General features: G+C 40.4%; 1 protein-coding gene across 1 annotated transcript; it reads right to left on the bottom strand.

Annotated features, from left to right (window-relative positions):
• Positions 1-12829: 12829 nt before the first annotated feature.
• On the bottom strand, positions 12830-13751 carry LOC102664998 (uncharacterized). The gene is made up of 2 exons (XM_006603358.1): positions 13580-13751; positions 12830-13464 (listed from the first exon to the last, which is right to left on the bottom strand). The coding sequence occupies exons 1-2, from the start codon at positions 13749-13751 to the stop codon at positions 12830-12832; spliced, it is 807 nt and encodes a 268-aa protein (XP_006603421.1).
• Positions 13752-18255: the final 4504 nt, after the last annotated feature.

Here is an 18255-nt window from a genome sequence, read left to right as displayed (position 1 = left end):
ATGCTAAAAATCCTAACTTTACACACAAATGGGTGATCAAGCCATAAGCATGCAATAATTAAATACAGATAGAAGCAATGATCACATAAAAACAACTTTAAATAGATAGTAAAGGATTTTACATCAAAGTTCAGCAGAAATCCCCAACAAGAGAATTAGCATTCCATTGCAAGTTAGCACCTTTCAGCACCAAGATGAGGTTTTTGAGAGAAAATTAACATTACAAAGTGGTGGGGATGTCTCCTCTACCTCTAGAAACGTAACAATCACTCATAAACCTAAAATCCTCTTGAAAGCTGAGGCCTTTCGTTCAAGCTTTTTTCTCTTGCTCTGTTACGTCTCTCTTAACAAAAACTCTGAGAACTCTCTATTTTTCGCCAACTTCAGTCTTTTAAGGGATTTTTTTATCCTAAAGGCTTGCTTAGCGCCATTTTCTCGCTAAGCACGAGTTAGTGGATTTTCGCTTAGCGAGCTAGATGCGCTGAGCGTGAGAAGAGACAAATGACTCGCTGAGCAAGCTGATGGCGCACTGGGCGCATGCATGAATGGAAGATTCTCTTCTAGATTCTTCCAACTCGCTAAGCGAACTGAGTGCCTCGCTTAGCAAATGTTACTCGCTAAACGCATATGCCTCGCTTAGCAAGACACCAACTGCTTCAACCTTCTTCTTCTTCTTCATCCTTTGGCCTATAACTGAAGTTGAACCACATTAATTCACAATATTGGGAATATCTACTTAGTGAAATTAAACTAAACATAAAAATATGTACAAACCTACAAAAGAACCATAAATTGGGGAAAAGATATAAATTTCATAAAGCATTTCAATACAAAAGTTAGTCGTAAATGACGACTAACAATAGACTATGTGTTCTTTTAAGTTTTGGAATGTTGAACATGTTTAGTCATTTAATTAGGTGTGATATTTACTCAAATTGATAATTTACATAGGGTTGTGAATTGAATTAAGGAGATTATATGAGTTGTTAATCATCAAGTAACTTGTTAGATTTGAATGACAACCACTTTCTTGCTAAAATTGGGGCACTTGGGTGGATTGATTTTGTGTTTTAAGGCTGTTCTAGAGTAAATTTGTACACAGATTAGTTTTCTTGGTTGTTAAAAAACAAATTAAAGGTAAAATAGAAATAAAAATAAAAAGTGTGAAAGAGAAGATAAATAATAAATAAATAAGTAAATAAATAAATAAATTTTCAAATGGCTAGCTATTCTTTGAAATATAAAATTTTGCTAAGATTCTAGTTTCAACTTGTCTTTGTCACAGATGGCCCCGAAGAAGTTCCCTGCTAAAAGAGCTAGGCAGACTGTTATAGGAGAAGGATCTAGTACAACTCCACCTGTAGATCGAGTTTGATGGGCACCGGTTTTGAAGTGAGGAGCACCAGTGCCGCTTTGAAGTGATTAAAGATTGGTCTTTTCTCAAAGAAAGACGGTTCCAACTAGTTGAGGGTGAGTATATGGAGTTTCAGGCATAAATTACTAGGAGGCATTGGACACAACTAGTAGAGCCCATGACTAAATATGATCTTGAAGTGGTCATGGAGTTTTATGCAAATGCCTGGCCTACTGAAGAAGACGTCATGGATAAGCGCTCCAGAGTGCGGGGTCAATGGATTCCCTATGACACAAATGCCATCAACCAATTTTCAGGGCATCCACTGATCTTAGAAGAGGGACAATGAGGCGAGTATGCTAAGAGAAGAAGCCAATTTTCAGGTTTTGATGAAGAGACCATAGGTCAACTACTTTGCTCCCTCGGACATGATTTTGCACGAAGCGTAGCAGGGAAGCGGGTGCGGATCATGCACACTAGCATGACTACTCTGACTCAATTCTAGATGACTTTTCTACTCAGCAACATCCTTCCGAGTGACCATAACTCTGATCTCACACTACCCAAATGTCACATGGTCTACAACATTATGACACAGATTAGTGTCCATGTGGCATAACTCATCTCAAATGTCATCAATCAGTTTGTAGGCATTGCACCTCCTAGGCACCCAATGGACCCAGAAAAGTCCAACAGAGCATTGGGATTTCCTGCATTGATTACAAGTATCTGCCAATTTTGCGGAGTATCGATCATGCTAATGAAGCTCGTCCGGCCTCCCATTAACATGTCATTCATTGAAAAATATTGCATGCCAAGGCAGTTATAACAACTAGGGCAAGATCAACAGTAGCTACTGACAGCAGACGCACCACCACCGCCTCCACATCAGCCACCATCCTTGGAGTCCATCTCAGCCCACATGCAGAGGATGGAACTCCAAATGCACACATACATGTGGGATTTGGCTGATAGCTTCTACCATTATACACTGCACCAGTATCGCTAGGATCCTAACCCTTACCTTTGGCCTACTCCATAGTAGTTTAGAGCCACTATTGCATGGCCTAGAGACAGGCCTAATTTTCAAGAGGAGGCAGGACTTGCAGATGCTCAAGGAGCTGCCCAAGGGGACGAAGGTGGAGTTGAGGATGATGTAGACATGGCATATCTGCTTGATTAATTCATTAGAGGAGGCTAAGCTCCCCGACCCTGATCGTTTAAATTTTTGAACTTGTTTTTATCTTATTTGTTTGTTTTTAGAACTTTTTTACATTATTTATTGTGGTGATTATTCTAAAAGAAAAAGAAAAAAACACCTATGCGAGGTTATTTTTGATTAATTTGCACACTTTGATGTTCTGTTGGTGTAGTCATAGATTGTAACTCTTTTTGGGACTCAAACCATTTCATTTCTTGAACCTAACATGCTTTTGAAATAATCAACAACCAGTACTCTTTGAAAATTTTGTAGATCAAAACACGACAAAAAGGTTTTTGAAAAAAAAAATATCGAGGATGAAAATAATGAAGAACTTTCCCAAATACCAAATGGACTCAGATGTTTTTGCATGGACTTGGTAAAAGAATAACCGTCGAAGCACTGATTTGATCTGAATGTGGAAACAGACCCTAAGCTTTAGTGACTGTGTGTGACCACAAAGTTTATATTGAGTGTCCACATGGATATGTTCTGTGATTGGTTTTGCATGAATTTCTAATTGTCATAACATATGATTCATGGAAGTGATCTGGGTATTCTTTCTTTCTTTACATTTTTAAGCCATTGGCCAAACAGCTGTCCCAATGTACATTATTTTTGTCATTTGCAAGCACTTTGAGCTAGACACTTGATTTTTATCGGAACACTAACCTAGGATGAAAGTTTCCTACCTTACCTTAGGATAGGAGACTGGGGGTGTTTTCAATGGAGATTTCTATCATTTAGTGGCTAGTTGTGGGTTTTAAAGGAAGTTAGATATTTATCAAGAAAGAAAGGAAGAAAAAGAAAAGGAAAAAAAATCAAAAATGGAAAAGGGCAAAAAAAGAAAAGAAAAACAAGTTCTTTGGAATAAACAAATATCTAAACCATGTACAGAGTTGTTGTAAAAAGTAAAAAGGAAGAAAAATAATAATAACTTGGTCAAAACATGAAAGGATAGGAAGTAATCGCTCATTTAAGTTACTAGACAAATCTTTATGTCTTCTCTCCTATTCTCAAAAAAATGTTTGAGTACTCAAAAAAAAAAACCAAAGCAACAAAAGCCAAAATTTCCTACAGGTCTGACCTTAAAAGACCTAATGATTTATGATGATTATGCACATCTATCATTGATTTGATGGGAAATGACTTGCAAAATTAATTTATGGCATGTCTGTGGGTGGAATTGAGATGAAACACTTGCATGTGTGAAATTTTATACACCTTTGAGCATTTTCCCTCTATTTGATTGAATCCAATGTTTCTTCTGACGTTCTTTAGAAACAAACAAAAATGTCTTAGTCTCGTTCTTGGTTTTGAGAATTCTATCTTTGTGCTTTCATTCCTCATTGTTGCATTTTTGAAAAAAAATGTTGTTATGATCGGTTTGGGGGTTTGGATCTCTACCAAGCATGTTCGTATCTATTGAAACATCAATGTCTTCTACCTTTTACACTTTCAAAGACTTCAATGTCTTCTATCTTTATGATTTATAAGAATTCAATATCTTTTGTCTTTTATGCTTTCAAAGACTTCAATGACTTCTGCTTTATGATTTATGAGAATTCAATGTCTTTTGTCTTTTACGCTTTCAAAGACTTCAATGTCTTCTGTCTTTTATGCTTTCAAAGACTTCAATGTCTTCTGTCTTTTACGCTTTCAACGACTTCAATGTCTTTTATCTTTATGATTTATAAGACTTCAATGTCTTCTATTTTTTACGCTTTCAAAGACTTCAATGTCTTCTGCTTTATGATTTATAAGACTTCAATGTCTTCTGATTTATGATTTTTCAAAGACTTCAACATCTTCTGCTTTATCTTTCATAGGACTCAATGTCCTCGTCTTTATTTTCCATAGGACTCAATATCCTTGTCTTTGTGTTTCTTAGGACTCAATGTCTTCTGTTTTTATGTTTTGCAAGACTTCAATGTCTTCTGCTTTTTATGCTTTACAAGACTTCAATGTCTTCTTCTTTTTATGCTTTACAAATTACAAGACTTCAATGTCTTCTATTTTTATGCTTTACAAGACTTTAATGTCTTCTATTTTTATGCTTTATAAGACTTCAATGTCAATGTCCTATACTTTTATGCCATATATAGGACTTCAATATCCTTCATTTTACGTTTTATAGGACTTCAAGGTCTTCTGTTCGGTACAGGACTTCAATGTCCTTTTGCTTTTTTGGTTTCACTTCTTTTGTTTTCTCTGGCATCCGATTTTGAATGCCTAGATCGTTTGAATGAAATTAGTGTCATTATCTTTACTTATCTTTCAATAAAAGATGAGGGACAACTGTCAGACCCTAATTTCATCCGGGTATAATACTTTTATCATTCAAATATGATATTTTGATTATTGCTAATTGAATTTTGGTGTTTGGCACCGATGGTAGTGCAAGGCCGAGGGGTCACTCAGGGTTGATGTTTGATTGTCAGATCCGGAAACAAAAGCCACAAGGAAAGGGGAAAAATGGTAATTTTCTAGAACTTTCTAGACCTATGCTCGCCTAGGCCAGCATCTGGCTTGCCTAGGCCATGGTAAAGCTTCAACCTTAAATAACCAACTCACTTGGGCGAGCTTCCCTTACACCAAATGGCCTTTTCCTATAAATAGCCATGTTTCTCAACCTACCCTTCGACGAGAAGGGCAAGGTGAAAAGCAAAACATGCGTCCTCAAAAGAGAAAATATGTGGGAGTCGCCACCAACGCTTATTCAAGGAAAACCTTAGAAAAACCAAAAAGGGGTCTGCGAATTTTGAAAGTAAGGGTTCGGGAGTTATTTACGCATGGGGAAGGTATTAACACCCCATGCGCCCATCACAAGGGATGACAACCTTTTAATAGAGTGTGCAAAACATGACTTCAAAATTATGTATTTTCCCTTTCTTATATTTCTTTATTTTTTTGGGGTTGACAAGGGGATGCCCTTGCTCCTACGTATCCTCAAGTGTGATGAGGAATTCAGACCAAAATAGTTCTTTAAAGTGAGAAAGTTTGTGTGTGAATTGGTTTTATGTGTTTGAAAAGTTCATTTTTAATTAATAAGAACAAAAGGGGTCGTTAAGGCATTGGACCTTGAATGATCTCAAGTGACTTTGACGAAGAAAAATTCAGTTATGCGTTGATTTTATCATGGTTTTGCTTATTAACTTTCAATCTCTTTAAAAGACAACTTTACGGCGCCAATGCTCGGTTAAGATTAAACTTTACAAAAAAAAAATGAGATTACCAATGGTAGATGGAGGAGATGAGTATGCACAGAACAACAAAAGGGGACCCCTAAGGGTACATAGATCATATTCAAATCTTAAAAACAAAACTAACCGACGGTCACACAAAGAAAACCAAACAAGGAACGATGTATGGATTGATCATGGTCGTGATTCGGTAGCGCCTCAGCTTCATTTCATCTTCTTTCTTCTTCTTCTCTCTCAATTCTCTGAATATCCTTCAATGCTGGAACCCTTTCTCAACCCCCCTAGAACGCCTATTTATAGGAAAAGGGGCACTTTGGGGGCACTTGCAGCTCACACAGGCGAGCTAAGCCTTAGTCATGAAGTCATGAGCTCGCCTAGGCGAGCTGGTTTCTTAACCATGAAGTTATGTGATGGCCCAGGCGAGCCAGATGCTGGCCTGGGCGAGCTGGGGCCTAGAAAATGCAAAGAAAAGACCTTTTTTCCCTCCTTCCTTGGTATCTTTTGTTTTCCGGATCGAAACACTGAGTGGTTCATCGCTTTGCACTGTAACTGACATCCAATGTCGTAAATCGACTAGCAAGAATCAAAAGATCAACGAACAATGGTCCCCGGACGAAATTAGGGTCTGGCAGATGCCCCTCTTTACATATCTTTTATTGAAAATGAAAAGGTAAGTAAAGATAAGGACACTAATTTCATTTGAGTGATCTTGCTATTCGAAATCGGTTGCCCGAGGAAACAAAGGAAGTGAGACCCTGAAAAAAAAACAAATGGATATTGACATTGAAGTATTGAAAGTATTAAGCAAAAGACGTCATAGTCTTTTTCAAAAAAATTGGAGACATTGAAGTCTTTGGGAATGTAAAAGACTAAAGATATTGAAGTCTTGAAAATGTAAAAGGCTGAAGACATTGAAGTCTTGGGAATGTAAAAGAATGAAGACATAGAAGTCTTTGAATGTAAAAGACTGAAGACATTGAAGTCTTTGAAATGTAAAAGACAAAAGATATTGAAGTCTTGTAAATGTAAAAGACTGAAGACATTGAAGTCTTTAAAATGTAAAAGACAGAAGATATTGAAGTCTTGTAAATGTAAAAGACTGAAGACATTGAAGTCTTTGAAATGTAAAAGATAGAAGACATTGAAGTCTTGTAAATGTAAAAGACAGAAGACATTGAAGTCTTTAAAATGTAAAAGACAGAAGACATTGAAGTCTTTAAAATGTAAAAGACAGAAGACATTGAAGTCTTGTAAATGTAAAAGACTCAAGACATTGAAGTCTTTGAAATGTAAAAGACAAAAGACATTGAAGTCTTGTAAATGTAAAAGATAGAAGACATTGAAGTCTTGGAAATGTAAAAGACAAAAGACATTGAAGTCTCTAAAAACTTTCACTAAAATGCGAACACGCTTGGTAAAGAAACAGACCCCCAAACCGATCAGAACAACACACATTTTTTTTTCAAAAAAAATGCGATGAATGAGGAATGAAGGAACAAAGATAGAATTTCTCATAACCAATAATGAGATTAAGGCATTTTGCATTTCATTTCAAAAGGAGCATTAGAAGAAACACTGGATTCAAACGAGTAGCGGAAAACCACTCAAAGGTGTATAAAGCTTCACACAGGCAAGTGTTTCATCTCAATTCCCAATCACAGATACGTCATAAATTGATTTTGCAAGTCATTTCCCATCAAATCAAGAATAATGCGCATAATCATCATGGATCAATAGGTCTTTTTAAGGTTGGACTCGTAGGAAATTTTGGCTTTGGTGGCTTTGGTTGCTTTTTGTTTGTTTGTTTGTTGTGCATAGGAGAACAGGCATAAAGATTTAGCTAGTAGCTTAAATGGGCTATTACTTCCTATCCTTTCATGCCTTGACCAAGTTGTCATTATTTTTCTTCCACTTTGCTCTTTACAACAACTCCGCACATGGTTCAGATGTTTTGTTTATTCCAAAGAACTTGTTCTTCCTTTCTATTTTACTTTTTGCTCTTTTCCATTTTGATTGATCTTCTTTTCCCTTCTTGTTTCCTTCTTCTTTTTTTCTTTTTTTTGATGAATATTTAACTCCCTTTAAACATCCATGACTAGCCAAAAGATGATAGAAATCTTCCTTGAAAAACACCCTTGCTCCCCTATCCTAGGGTAAGTTAAGAGACTTTCATCCCAGGCCAGGGTTCTGGTAAAAATCAAATTTTTGGCTCAAAAGGCTTGCAAATGGTAGAAAATAATGTATATTGGGACAATTGTTTGGCTAATGGCTTAGAAAGAAAGAATGCCCAGATCACTTCCATGAATCATATGCTATGACATTTTGAAATTCATGCAAAACCAACCGTAGAACACATCCATGCAGACACTCAATATAAAATTTGTGGTCACGCAGTCACTAAAGCTTAGAGTATGTTTCCACATTCAGATCAAATAAGTTTTTCAACAATTGTTCTTTTATCAGGTCCATGCAAAACATCTGAGTCCATTTGGTATTCGGGAAAATCCTTCATTATTTCCACCCTCAAGATACACATTTTTCTTCTTTTTCAAAACCCTTTTGTTGTGTTTTGATCTACAAACTTTTCGAAGAGTACTGGTGATTGTTCCCTTTTAAAAGCATGTTAGTTTTAGAAAAGTTTGAAACCTGAACAAAGCTGTAATTCAACACTACACTATCAAAAATCAAAGAGCGCGCGAAAATAAAATGAAACCACGCGTAAGTTTTTGTTTCATTTTTTTTGTTTCAAACATCATCACAACAAAATAACTTAACAAAGTACTAAAAGCGATAAATAAGATAAAGACAAGTTCACAAATTTAGAAGATCCTGGTCGGGTGGCTCAGTCTCCTTAAAGGAAGAAATCCATCAGATTTGCCATATCCTCATCCTCCTCAGCTCCGTCTTCATCTCCTTGGGCCTCTATGGGACCTGCCCCCCCTTGAAAATTAGGCATGTCCACAGGCTATGCGATAGTGGCTCTGAACTGCTCGGGAGTCGGCCACAGGTAAGGGTTGGGGTCCTGCCGCTGCTGGTGCAGTGTATACTGATAGAAGCTATCGTTCAACTGCACTTGACCCCTATGGTTTGCTGCCTGCTGGTCAGCCAAATGCTGCATGTATGCATGCATCTAGAGCTCTATCCTCTGCATGTGAGCTGAGATGGACTCTAGGGACGGTGGATGATGTGGAGGCGATAGTGGTGCATTTGCTGTTGGTCTTGCCCCAGCTATTATGCCTGCCTTGGCATGCTATATTTCTCAATGAAGGATCTGTTAATAGGGGGCCGGATGAGCTTTGTTGGTGTGACCAGTACCCCGTAGAACTGGCAGAGGCCTGTGATCAACGCTGGAAATCCTAGTGCCTTGTTGGACTTCTCTGGGTCCACTGGGTGTCTCGAAGGTGCAATACCTACAAACTGGTAAATAGCATCCGAGATGAGTTGTGCTAGATGAACACTAATCTGGGTCATGATAGCGTAGACCAACTGGCATTTAGGTAGTGGGAGATCAAAATTAAGGTCACTGGGAAGGATGTTGCCGAGCAGAAGTGTCATCCAGATCTGAGTTAGAGTGGTCATGCTAGTGCGCATGATCCGCACCCGCCTCCCTGCTATGCTCCATACAAAGTCATGTCCCAGGGAGCACAGTAGCTGGCCTATGGCCTGTTCATCAAAACCTGAGACTTGGCTTCTTCTTTCAGCGTATTCACAGCATTGTGCCTCTTCTAAGACCAACGGATGCCCCAGGAATTAGTTGATAGCATCTTCATCATATGGGATCCATTGGCCCCACACCCAGGAGCGCTTATCCATAACTCCTTCTTCAGTGGGCCAGGCATTTGCATAAAACTCCATGACTATCTTAGGGTCATACTTAGCCATGGGCTGTGTCAGATGGGTCCAATGCCTTCTGGCAACCTCCGCCTGGAATTCTGTGTACTCTCCCTCTGCTAGTTGGACCCGTCTTTCTTTGAGGAAAGACCAATCCTTAGTCACCTCGAAATGGCGCTGATGCTCCTCGCTTCAGAAACGGTGCCCATCAAACTCAATTTTCGCCGTTGGGGATGCACTAGATCTTTCCCCTGCAGTGGCCATCCTAGTTCTCTTAGCGAAAAGTTTCTTCGAAGCCATCTACAACAAAGACACATCCAACTAAAGTTTAGCATAAAAGTTATTTTGCATGAAATACATAACCGTATTATTTTAGTTATCGCAAGTATAGCAACCAAGAAGCAAAAAAATGTTTTTGTGTAGTTTTTATTAATTGCATGTGTTACCATACAACTAATAAAAAACTACAACTCAGTGTGTATTATTTTGAAAGAAAGAATTTGATATTCTACAGTAATTCATGTGCAATGTACCCACCCTAGTGCAGCAAGTTAGCCAAAAAATTAGGCCAATTCAATCCAATACTTTAAGCATTCATTAACAACTCATGTATTTGCATATAAAGAAATGTTTGAAATTTCAAGCTTAATGCATACCCTTGGCATTTAATTTAACAACCTAAGTTGATCATACACCTAAAATAATGGTTGAACATGTATAACGATCATTACCCATTCAAGTTTCAAAATAACACATAGAATAGCCATTGTGACATTTCATCAAACGGTTGGTGTGCACATGTTAAAACATGTATAAATAAGGGATAAGGAGCAACATGACATGCAAATTTGTAAAAGAACCAAAGATAGGCCTAGAGCCATCCAATACAGCCACCAATCAAAGCATTTGATCATGGGTTTACACACAACTCATCTTACAAACATTGCAAAGAAAGCGACAAACAAAGTGCCAAACATCACAAGGCAAAGGTAAAATTAGATGGAGAGGGTACTTACTTGAATGGGATGAAAGGAATGCGAAAAAAAATGAAATAAAGGTGCACAAAGGAAGCTTGATGCTGCTGCCAATGGTGGTTCCTTGTGGGTCTTTGGGAAGCTTTTGATTTTTGGGGAAAATGGGGTGAAATCTGATTTCACCCCTCCCCTTTTTATTTTTCCCGTCAGCCATGCTCGCCCAGACGAGCTAGCCACTCGCCCAAGCGAGTTGAATTTTTTTTTTTTGCAAATTTTTGTTGCTATTATTATTATTATATATTTCCCTTTTAAGCCTTATAATTATGTATAAAATCTAGGTAAATTTATGATATAATTCAAGAAAAGGAACAATGCTAGCTCGCAATGGAAAGCATAAAACATAAAATTAAAGAGCAAAGTTTAGAGATACTAGGTTGCCTCCTATGAGCGTTTCTTTAACGTCTTTAGCCAAACGCGTGGTCGGAGGTCGAGGCTTCGTCATCTCATCCTCCCTAATTCTTTTCCTTGATTATGAGCAAATCTGATTATTGACTTAGCACCTGTTGGCACCTGCTCCAATGCCTTGACAAAGAAAATGTTAACATGCAAATGTTTAAAATGAGATGCTCGTATTGCCTTTCCATTTGGTGTGGCGCCGACCATAACCCAAAATGACCTTTCATTCGTTTTCCTTTTTTTTTTATTGCAAAATACTTAGATGATAAGATGCAGACACATGCATGTTTATTATCGAACATTCATTTAAATGTAGCAATTAAACAAGCGTTGTTATTTTTTTCTCTTCTTTTTCGTTTTTGTGTTCAATTTTACTTAGCATTTACGACACCCCTACTAAACGTGTTGAATGAGCGATTGGTGATCGGGAGGATTTGGCCATTGGCTCTGGAGTACTGGTCATGCGAGTGAGCAAAAAGAAGGGTGTACATTCATGCCCAATGATAATAAAAAAGGTGCAAAGGATACGACACTAGAGAGAGATGCAAATCATTAATCCATTATTGACGTTACGATTATTGTTTACAAATAGCTTAAGACGTGGAGATCCCAATGAGCCCTTGAGGAGGTCCAAACTTTTAGCCTCTTAATTGCCCCAGGTATTACGCATAATATCGCTTGACGATGTTGGAATTCATAGGCGAAGGTAGCTCCTCATCATCCATGTTCATGGGCAACAACGCTCCTCCTGAGAAGGGCTTCTTCACCACAAATGGTCCTTCATAGTTTGGCGCCCATTTCCCTCGGTGATCTTTTTGAGCCTATGATACTTTCTTTAGGACAAGGTCCTCCTCGCTGAACTTACATGGGCACACTCTTTTGTCAAAAGCGTTTTTCACTCTGCTCTGATATAGTCACCCATGGCTCATGGCAGCCAATCTCTTACCCTCAATAAGATTTAATTGGTCAAAATGAGCTTGGGCCCACTCTGCTTCTTCCAATCCCGACTCTGGTAGGATTCTTAAAGAAGGAATCTCCACCTCAAATAGGAGCACAACTTCCATCCCATACACCAAAGAGAATGGGGTTGCCCTAGTAGATGTGCGTACAAAAGTTCGATAACCATGCAATGCAAAGGGTAGCATCTCGTGCCAATCCTTGTATGATGCGGTCATCTTCTGAATGATATTCTTGATGTTCTTATTGGCAGCCTCAACTGCCCCATTCATCTTGGGCCGATAAGGTGTGGAATTATGGTGTTGGATTTTGAAATCCTCACATATTTCCTTCATCATCTTGTTGTTTAAATTGGTGGAATTATCGGTGATGATCTTTCTGGGCAACCCATATCTGCAAATTATCTCCCTCTTAATGAATCTAATCACCACATTCCTAGTCACACTAGCATATGAAGCTTTTTCCACCGATTTGGTGAAGTAATCAATGGCGACTAAGATGAAGCGATGCCCATTTGAAGCATTTTCCCTGATCACATCTATGCCCCACATGGAGAATGGCCACGGTGATGCCAACACGTTCAATGGTACAGGTGAAGCATTAACATTATCAACGAAGGTTTGGCATTTATGGCATTTCCTCACATGAACACAACAATCGTTCTCCATAGTGAGCCAGTAATATCCCTCCCTCGGAATCTTTCAGGCCATGGCATGTCCATTGGCATGGGTACCAAAGGATTCCTCATGCATTTCCACTAGCATCTGTTCGGCCTCTTTTGCATTCACACATCAAAGCTGCACCATGTCATGGTTTCTTTTATACAAGACACTCCCACTTAGGAGGAAACTGGCTACCAACCTCCATAATGTCCTCTTGTCATTGTCAGAGGCCTCAGGTGGGTATTCTTATCCTTAATGTATCGTTTGATATCGAAGTACCAAGGTTTACCATCCTCCTCCTCTTTTATCAAACAGTAGTGTGCAGGCTTAGCACGACATCTGAATTCGATGTATGGCAAATCTCCGTGAGGGCTCACTTTGAACATGGACAATAGAGTGGCAAGGGCGTCGGTCATCTGGTTTTCATCTCTAGGAATGTGATGAATTGATATGTCATCAAAGAGTTCCATCAATCCCTTAATGTAAGCCTGGTAAGGCACCAGCTTGTGGTCTCTGGTTTCCCATTCAACTTTCAACTGATGAATTACCAATGCCAAGTCCTCGTATACTTTGAGAAACCTGACCCCAAAGTCGATTGCCACTTGGATCCCTAGGGCGCATGCCTCATACTCTGCTATATTGTTTGTGCAGTCGAAACACAACTTAGCTGTGAAAGGTATATATTGCTTGTCCGACGAAACCAACATTGCCCCAATCCCATGACCTAGTGCATTAGACGCACCATCAAACCACACAACCCACTTATCCCTATCCTCATCTTCAGCTTCCTCCTCAAACAAGGCCATAATATCCTCATCAGGGAATTCTGAATGCATAGGCTAATAATCATTTATCGATTATTGAGCTAGATAAACTACCAAGGCTCTCCCTTTTATTGCCTTCTGAGTGACATAGACGACATTGAATTTTGAGAACAGAACCTGCCACCGAGCTATCCTCCCAGTGAGAGCGGACTTTTCGAAGATGTACTTGACGGGATCCATTTTGGACACCAACCAAGTAGTGTAACTCAACATATACTGTCTCAAACGGTGAGCTACCCATGCCATGGCACAAAATGTTCTCTCTAGCAACAAGTAATTCATCTCGCATGCTGTGAACTTCTTGCTCAAGTAGTAGATGGCCCGTTCCTTTTTTCTGGATTCATCGTGCTATCCAAACACACACCCCATTGACTCATCTAATATCGTCATGTATAGGATAAGAGGTCTTTCGGGCACAGGTGGCACGAGCATTGGAGGATTAATCAAACACCATTTAATCCTCTCAAATGCCACTTAACAATCATCGTCCCATTGGACAGACTGATTCATAGGCAACAATCTGAAAAGAGGCTCGCAAGTGGCAGTTAACTGTGATATGAATCTCGCTATGTAGTTCAACCTTCCCAAGAAACCCCGGACCTGCTTCTCAGTACGTGGCTCGGGCATCTCGAGCATCACTCTTACCTTGTTCGGATCCACCTCTATTCCTTTCTGGCTAACGACAAAGCCGAGCAATTTTCCAAATTTTACCCCGAACATACACTTTGCAGGATCCAGCCTTAGCCTGTATTTACGCAGTCGCTCGAACAACTTCCGCAAATTGACTAGGTGTTCCTCCTCCGCCTTGATTTGGCAATCATGTCATCCATGTAGACCTCGATCTCTTTATGCATCATGTCGTGAAATAATGCCACCATGACCCACAGGTATGTTGCCCCAACGTTCTTTAGCCTAAATGACATCACCTTGTAGCAGAATGTTAACATAGAGCGATGAAGGTTGTCTTTTCCATATCCTTCGCTGCCATCTTTATCTGATTATATCCTGAAAACCCATCCATGAAAGAGAATACAGCAAAACTGGTCGTGTTATCTATGAGAACATCGATGTGCAGTAAAGGAAAGTTATCCTTTGGAATGGCTCAGTTTAGATCTCGATAGTCCATGCACATTCGCACCTTCCCATCCTTTTTCGGGATCGGCACGATATTGGCGACCCATTCTGGGTACCGAGCAACGGCCAAGAAACCTGCGTCGAATTGCTTCTTCACCTTATCCTTTATCTTTAGGGACATCTCGGGTTTTATTCTCCTCAATTTTTGCTTTACTGGGGAGCACTCGGGATTCAAAGGTAGCTTGTGTTGCACAATTTTTGAGCTCAAACCAAGCATATCCTGGTAAGACCAAGCAAATATGTCTTGGTAGTCTTGTAATAGAGTCACTAACTCATCTCGGACATTCAAGGACACGCAGGTTCCGATTTTGACCTCCTTTTTTCTCTCTGCTAGTGCCCAAATTCACAACCTCTGTTTCCTCTCAGTGCGACTTCACCTCCCTTTCTTCTTGCTCTACCATTCTCCTCAAATCTAGGGGAAGTCCCCAATCCTCATTTTCTTCCTCCTTGGTTTAATTTACTAGTCGCTTAACGTCAACATCCGGGTCCTCAGTATCACTACTTTCACAGGACTCATTGTTGGATCTGCGTCAAATCATTTAATCGCAACAAATATAAATATGCAGAAAAATGAAATGGATGAAATTGCAAGAAGGAACATATCAATAAAAGGGTTGTATATTTATAGTTGCTGGAACATTAAAGAAAGAGGTATGCCCAACAAAAGAAGCAGACCCTAAAGCCTAGGCCCAACAATAGGGTTCAAACTACTAGATTACATTGGATTTGACACAGAAATCTCGAGTCGCTCCATGATCCGCCAATTCTTCAATTCAAAGCCCAGGGAGCACGGCTGCACCCAGTTTGGCTGGTCTTGATGGGTTACTTCGTCCAGCACAGCAACCTGATCATCATGCATCCATCCCGCGCTGACAGAGCTTTCGTCAATGTGACAAATGGGGACCCACTCCACTTGTGGTCCCTGCCCTTGTAAATGGGCCAAGCTTTTTTCTTTCCTTTCTAAGGCGACCCTTCTTTTGTCGACATGTGTAGGCTCATAACCCGGACCGAACCTTCCATGGTTTTCAGTGAACTTCACCAAGCTTGTCGTGCCATCACCGTTCCAGCCTAAACCCATTTCGGGCTTATACCTATCCCTTAACATAACTTGGGCCACCATCAAGGAGGCACTAGATAAACATGGTTGCATTGGAGGAGACTCCATGTAAGCACTGTTCACAATTTCTAGTGCTTGAAATGATGTTTCTAATGGCTCTTTTGCAGCTTCCACATAGAGTGTAGAAGACGGCAACCCACTAGTACATCTTCTTCGCCTGACACTATAACCAGCTGCCCCTCCACCACAAACTTCAATTTCTTGTGCAATGTTGATGGGGCCACCTCAACAAAATGGATCCAAGGCCGACCTAATAAGCAACTGTAGATGGGGTTTATGTCCATCACTTGGAAAATTATCTGGCACGTGTGTGGCCCAATTTGAATTGGGAGATCAATCTCTCCTCTCACGTCACAACGACTACCATCAAAAGCCCTTACCACCATGGAGCTTGGCCTCATATACGATGCATCAAATGGCAATTTATCCAAAGTCGTTTTGGGCATGAGATTGACAGAAGAGTTGTTGTCGATGAGTACTTTGGCCACTATGTGGTCCATGCACTTGACGAACACGTGCAAAGCCTTGTTGTGTCCCCTGTCCTCAACTGGCATCTCCTCGTCGGCAAAAGTCAAGTAATTATTTGCAGTGATGCTGTTGACTATTCCCCCGAAACCCTCCACTGATATGACTTGCACTACATGGGCCTCATTCAAGATTTTGACCAACAACACTCGATGAGGCTCAGAATTCATAAGCATCCCTAATAGAGAGATCTTGGCTGGAGTTTTGTTCAATTGCTTAATTACTTTGAATTCACTTTGTTGAGTGATTCTTAGAAATTCAGTCGCCTCCTCAGCTGATATCTTTCTCTTGCTAAAGTCGTCCCCTTCCCCTGCAATCTTCTCCCTCTTGCCTTTATTTGACTTTGCTTTCCCCTTGTCTTTCGACCTTGTCGGTAGTTCGGGAGGAGTGAAAATACGTCCAGTACAAGTCATGCTACTCGTACAAAAAATATTTGTGATCTTAGCAGCTAGCATGCCATTCCCAACACGTATGACAGACACGTCTTGCCTTCCATCGGGTCCCTGTACGCCATATTTCCATGGTACTGCCTTATCACTCTTATAAGGGAAGGGTGTTGGCGTCTTTGCTATAGAGGGCTAGAAACCTCAAGGTATCTGAGTGGTAATATCCCTTGTGAAATGGATCACCAAAGGCTTAGGCTTACTTGGGTTTCTGTCACTCGACTGCATGAATACCTCTCCTTCCTCCTTCTTTGCACTACAGATTTCAATTTGACCCCGGCTTATCAGTCCCTACAGTGATTCCTCCGCCATCAGGCACCTTTCTACGTCGTGCAACGCCCCTTGATGCATTAAACACGTATCTCCCTTATCACCATCACATTTAATCACATCGGCCTTGCGTAACGCCTCCAATATGAATCACTTGGAAGTCGACATATCCTCTATCTGCTTCAACTCTCGAGACTTCCATTCTTCCACTACATTCACCGCCGAGCTTCCATGATTGTCAAGTGGATTAGTCCTTACGTTTGGACTATCCTCTTGAAATGTAAACCATCCAACATCAATCAAGCTTTGTACCTTGTGCTTAAAGGCTACACATTGCTCGACAGAGTGCCCCAAGACGCTACCATGATAGGCGCATGTGGCATTAGGATTGTACCATTGGGAAAATGGAGGTTGATAGACCTTTCCCGGGCTCACCACAACCATTTTGTTGCTGAGCAAGGATGGTAGCAGGTCGGCATACGACATTGGTATTAGGGTGAACTCCGCAGGTTTTCTTTCAGGGAAGTTCCTCCTTGGGTTGGTGTTTGTATTGGGGTTAGGATTTACACTTAGTCTGGGCTATGTAGGGAATGGATTTTGTGGGTGATGTTGGGGAGGTCTTTATGGTTGATTGGGCATTCTCGGTTGGATGGGCGTTGGGTAGGGGGGAGATCCGATATTGGCTGAGTAATTGTATTGGTGCGGGGGATATTGGTACATGGGGTTGTGAGGGGTTTGTTGGGAACTTGGCCATGTGGGTGCTATGGTTACGACATGGGTGTCTACCTTCTTTTTCTTTGCTCCACCTGTTCCGGTCCTCCTATTGCTAGCACTTGTTAAAGCAACATAATCGAATTTGCCCCTTCTTAGGCCTACTTTGATCCTTTTGCCCGCAAATACCAGATCCGCAAAACTCAAGGGCATGTATCCCACCATCTTCTTGTAGTAGAACATAGATAAAGTGTCTACCATCATTGTGATCATTTGCCTCTCAATCATTGGGGGTGCTACCTGAGCCGCCAGATCCCTCCACCTCTGGGCATATTCTTTGAAGGATTCATGCTCCCTTTTGCACATGTTCTGCAATTGCATTTTATTTGGAGCCATGCCAAAGTTGTACTGGTATTGCCTAATGAAGGCGGCAATTAGGTCCTTCCAGGAACAGATCCGGGAAGATTCCAGATTGGTGTACCAAGTGATAGCTGCCCCCGCCAAACTCTCTTGAAAAAATGCATCAAGAGTTTCTCATCCTTTGTGTACGCTCCTATCTTCCGACAGTACATCTTCAGGTGATTCTTGGGGCA

This window comes from Glycine max, chromosome 18, assembly GCF_000004515.6.
Source record: "Glycine max cultivar Williams 82 chromosome 18, Glycine_max_v4.0, whole genome shotgun sequence".
NCBI classification, from domain to species: Eukaryota; Viridiplantae; Streptophyta; class Magnoliopsida; order Fabales; family Fabaceae; genus Glycine; species Glycine max.
The sequence above is the reverse complement of the archived record's forward strand: the minus strand, read 5'-3'. Positions and strand labels throughout refer to the sequence as shown.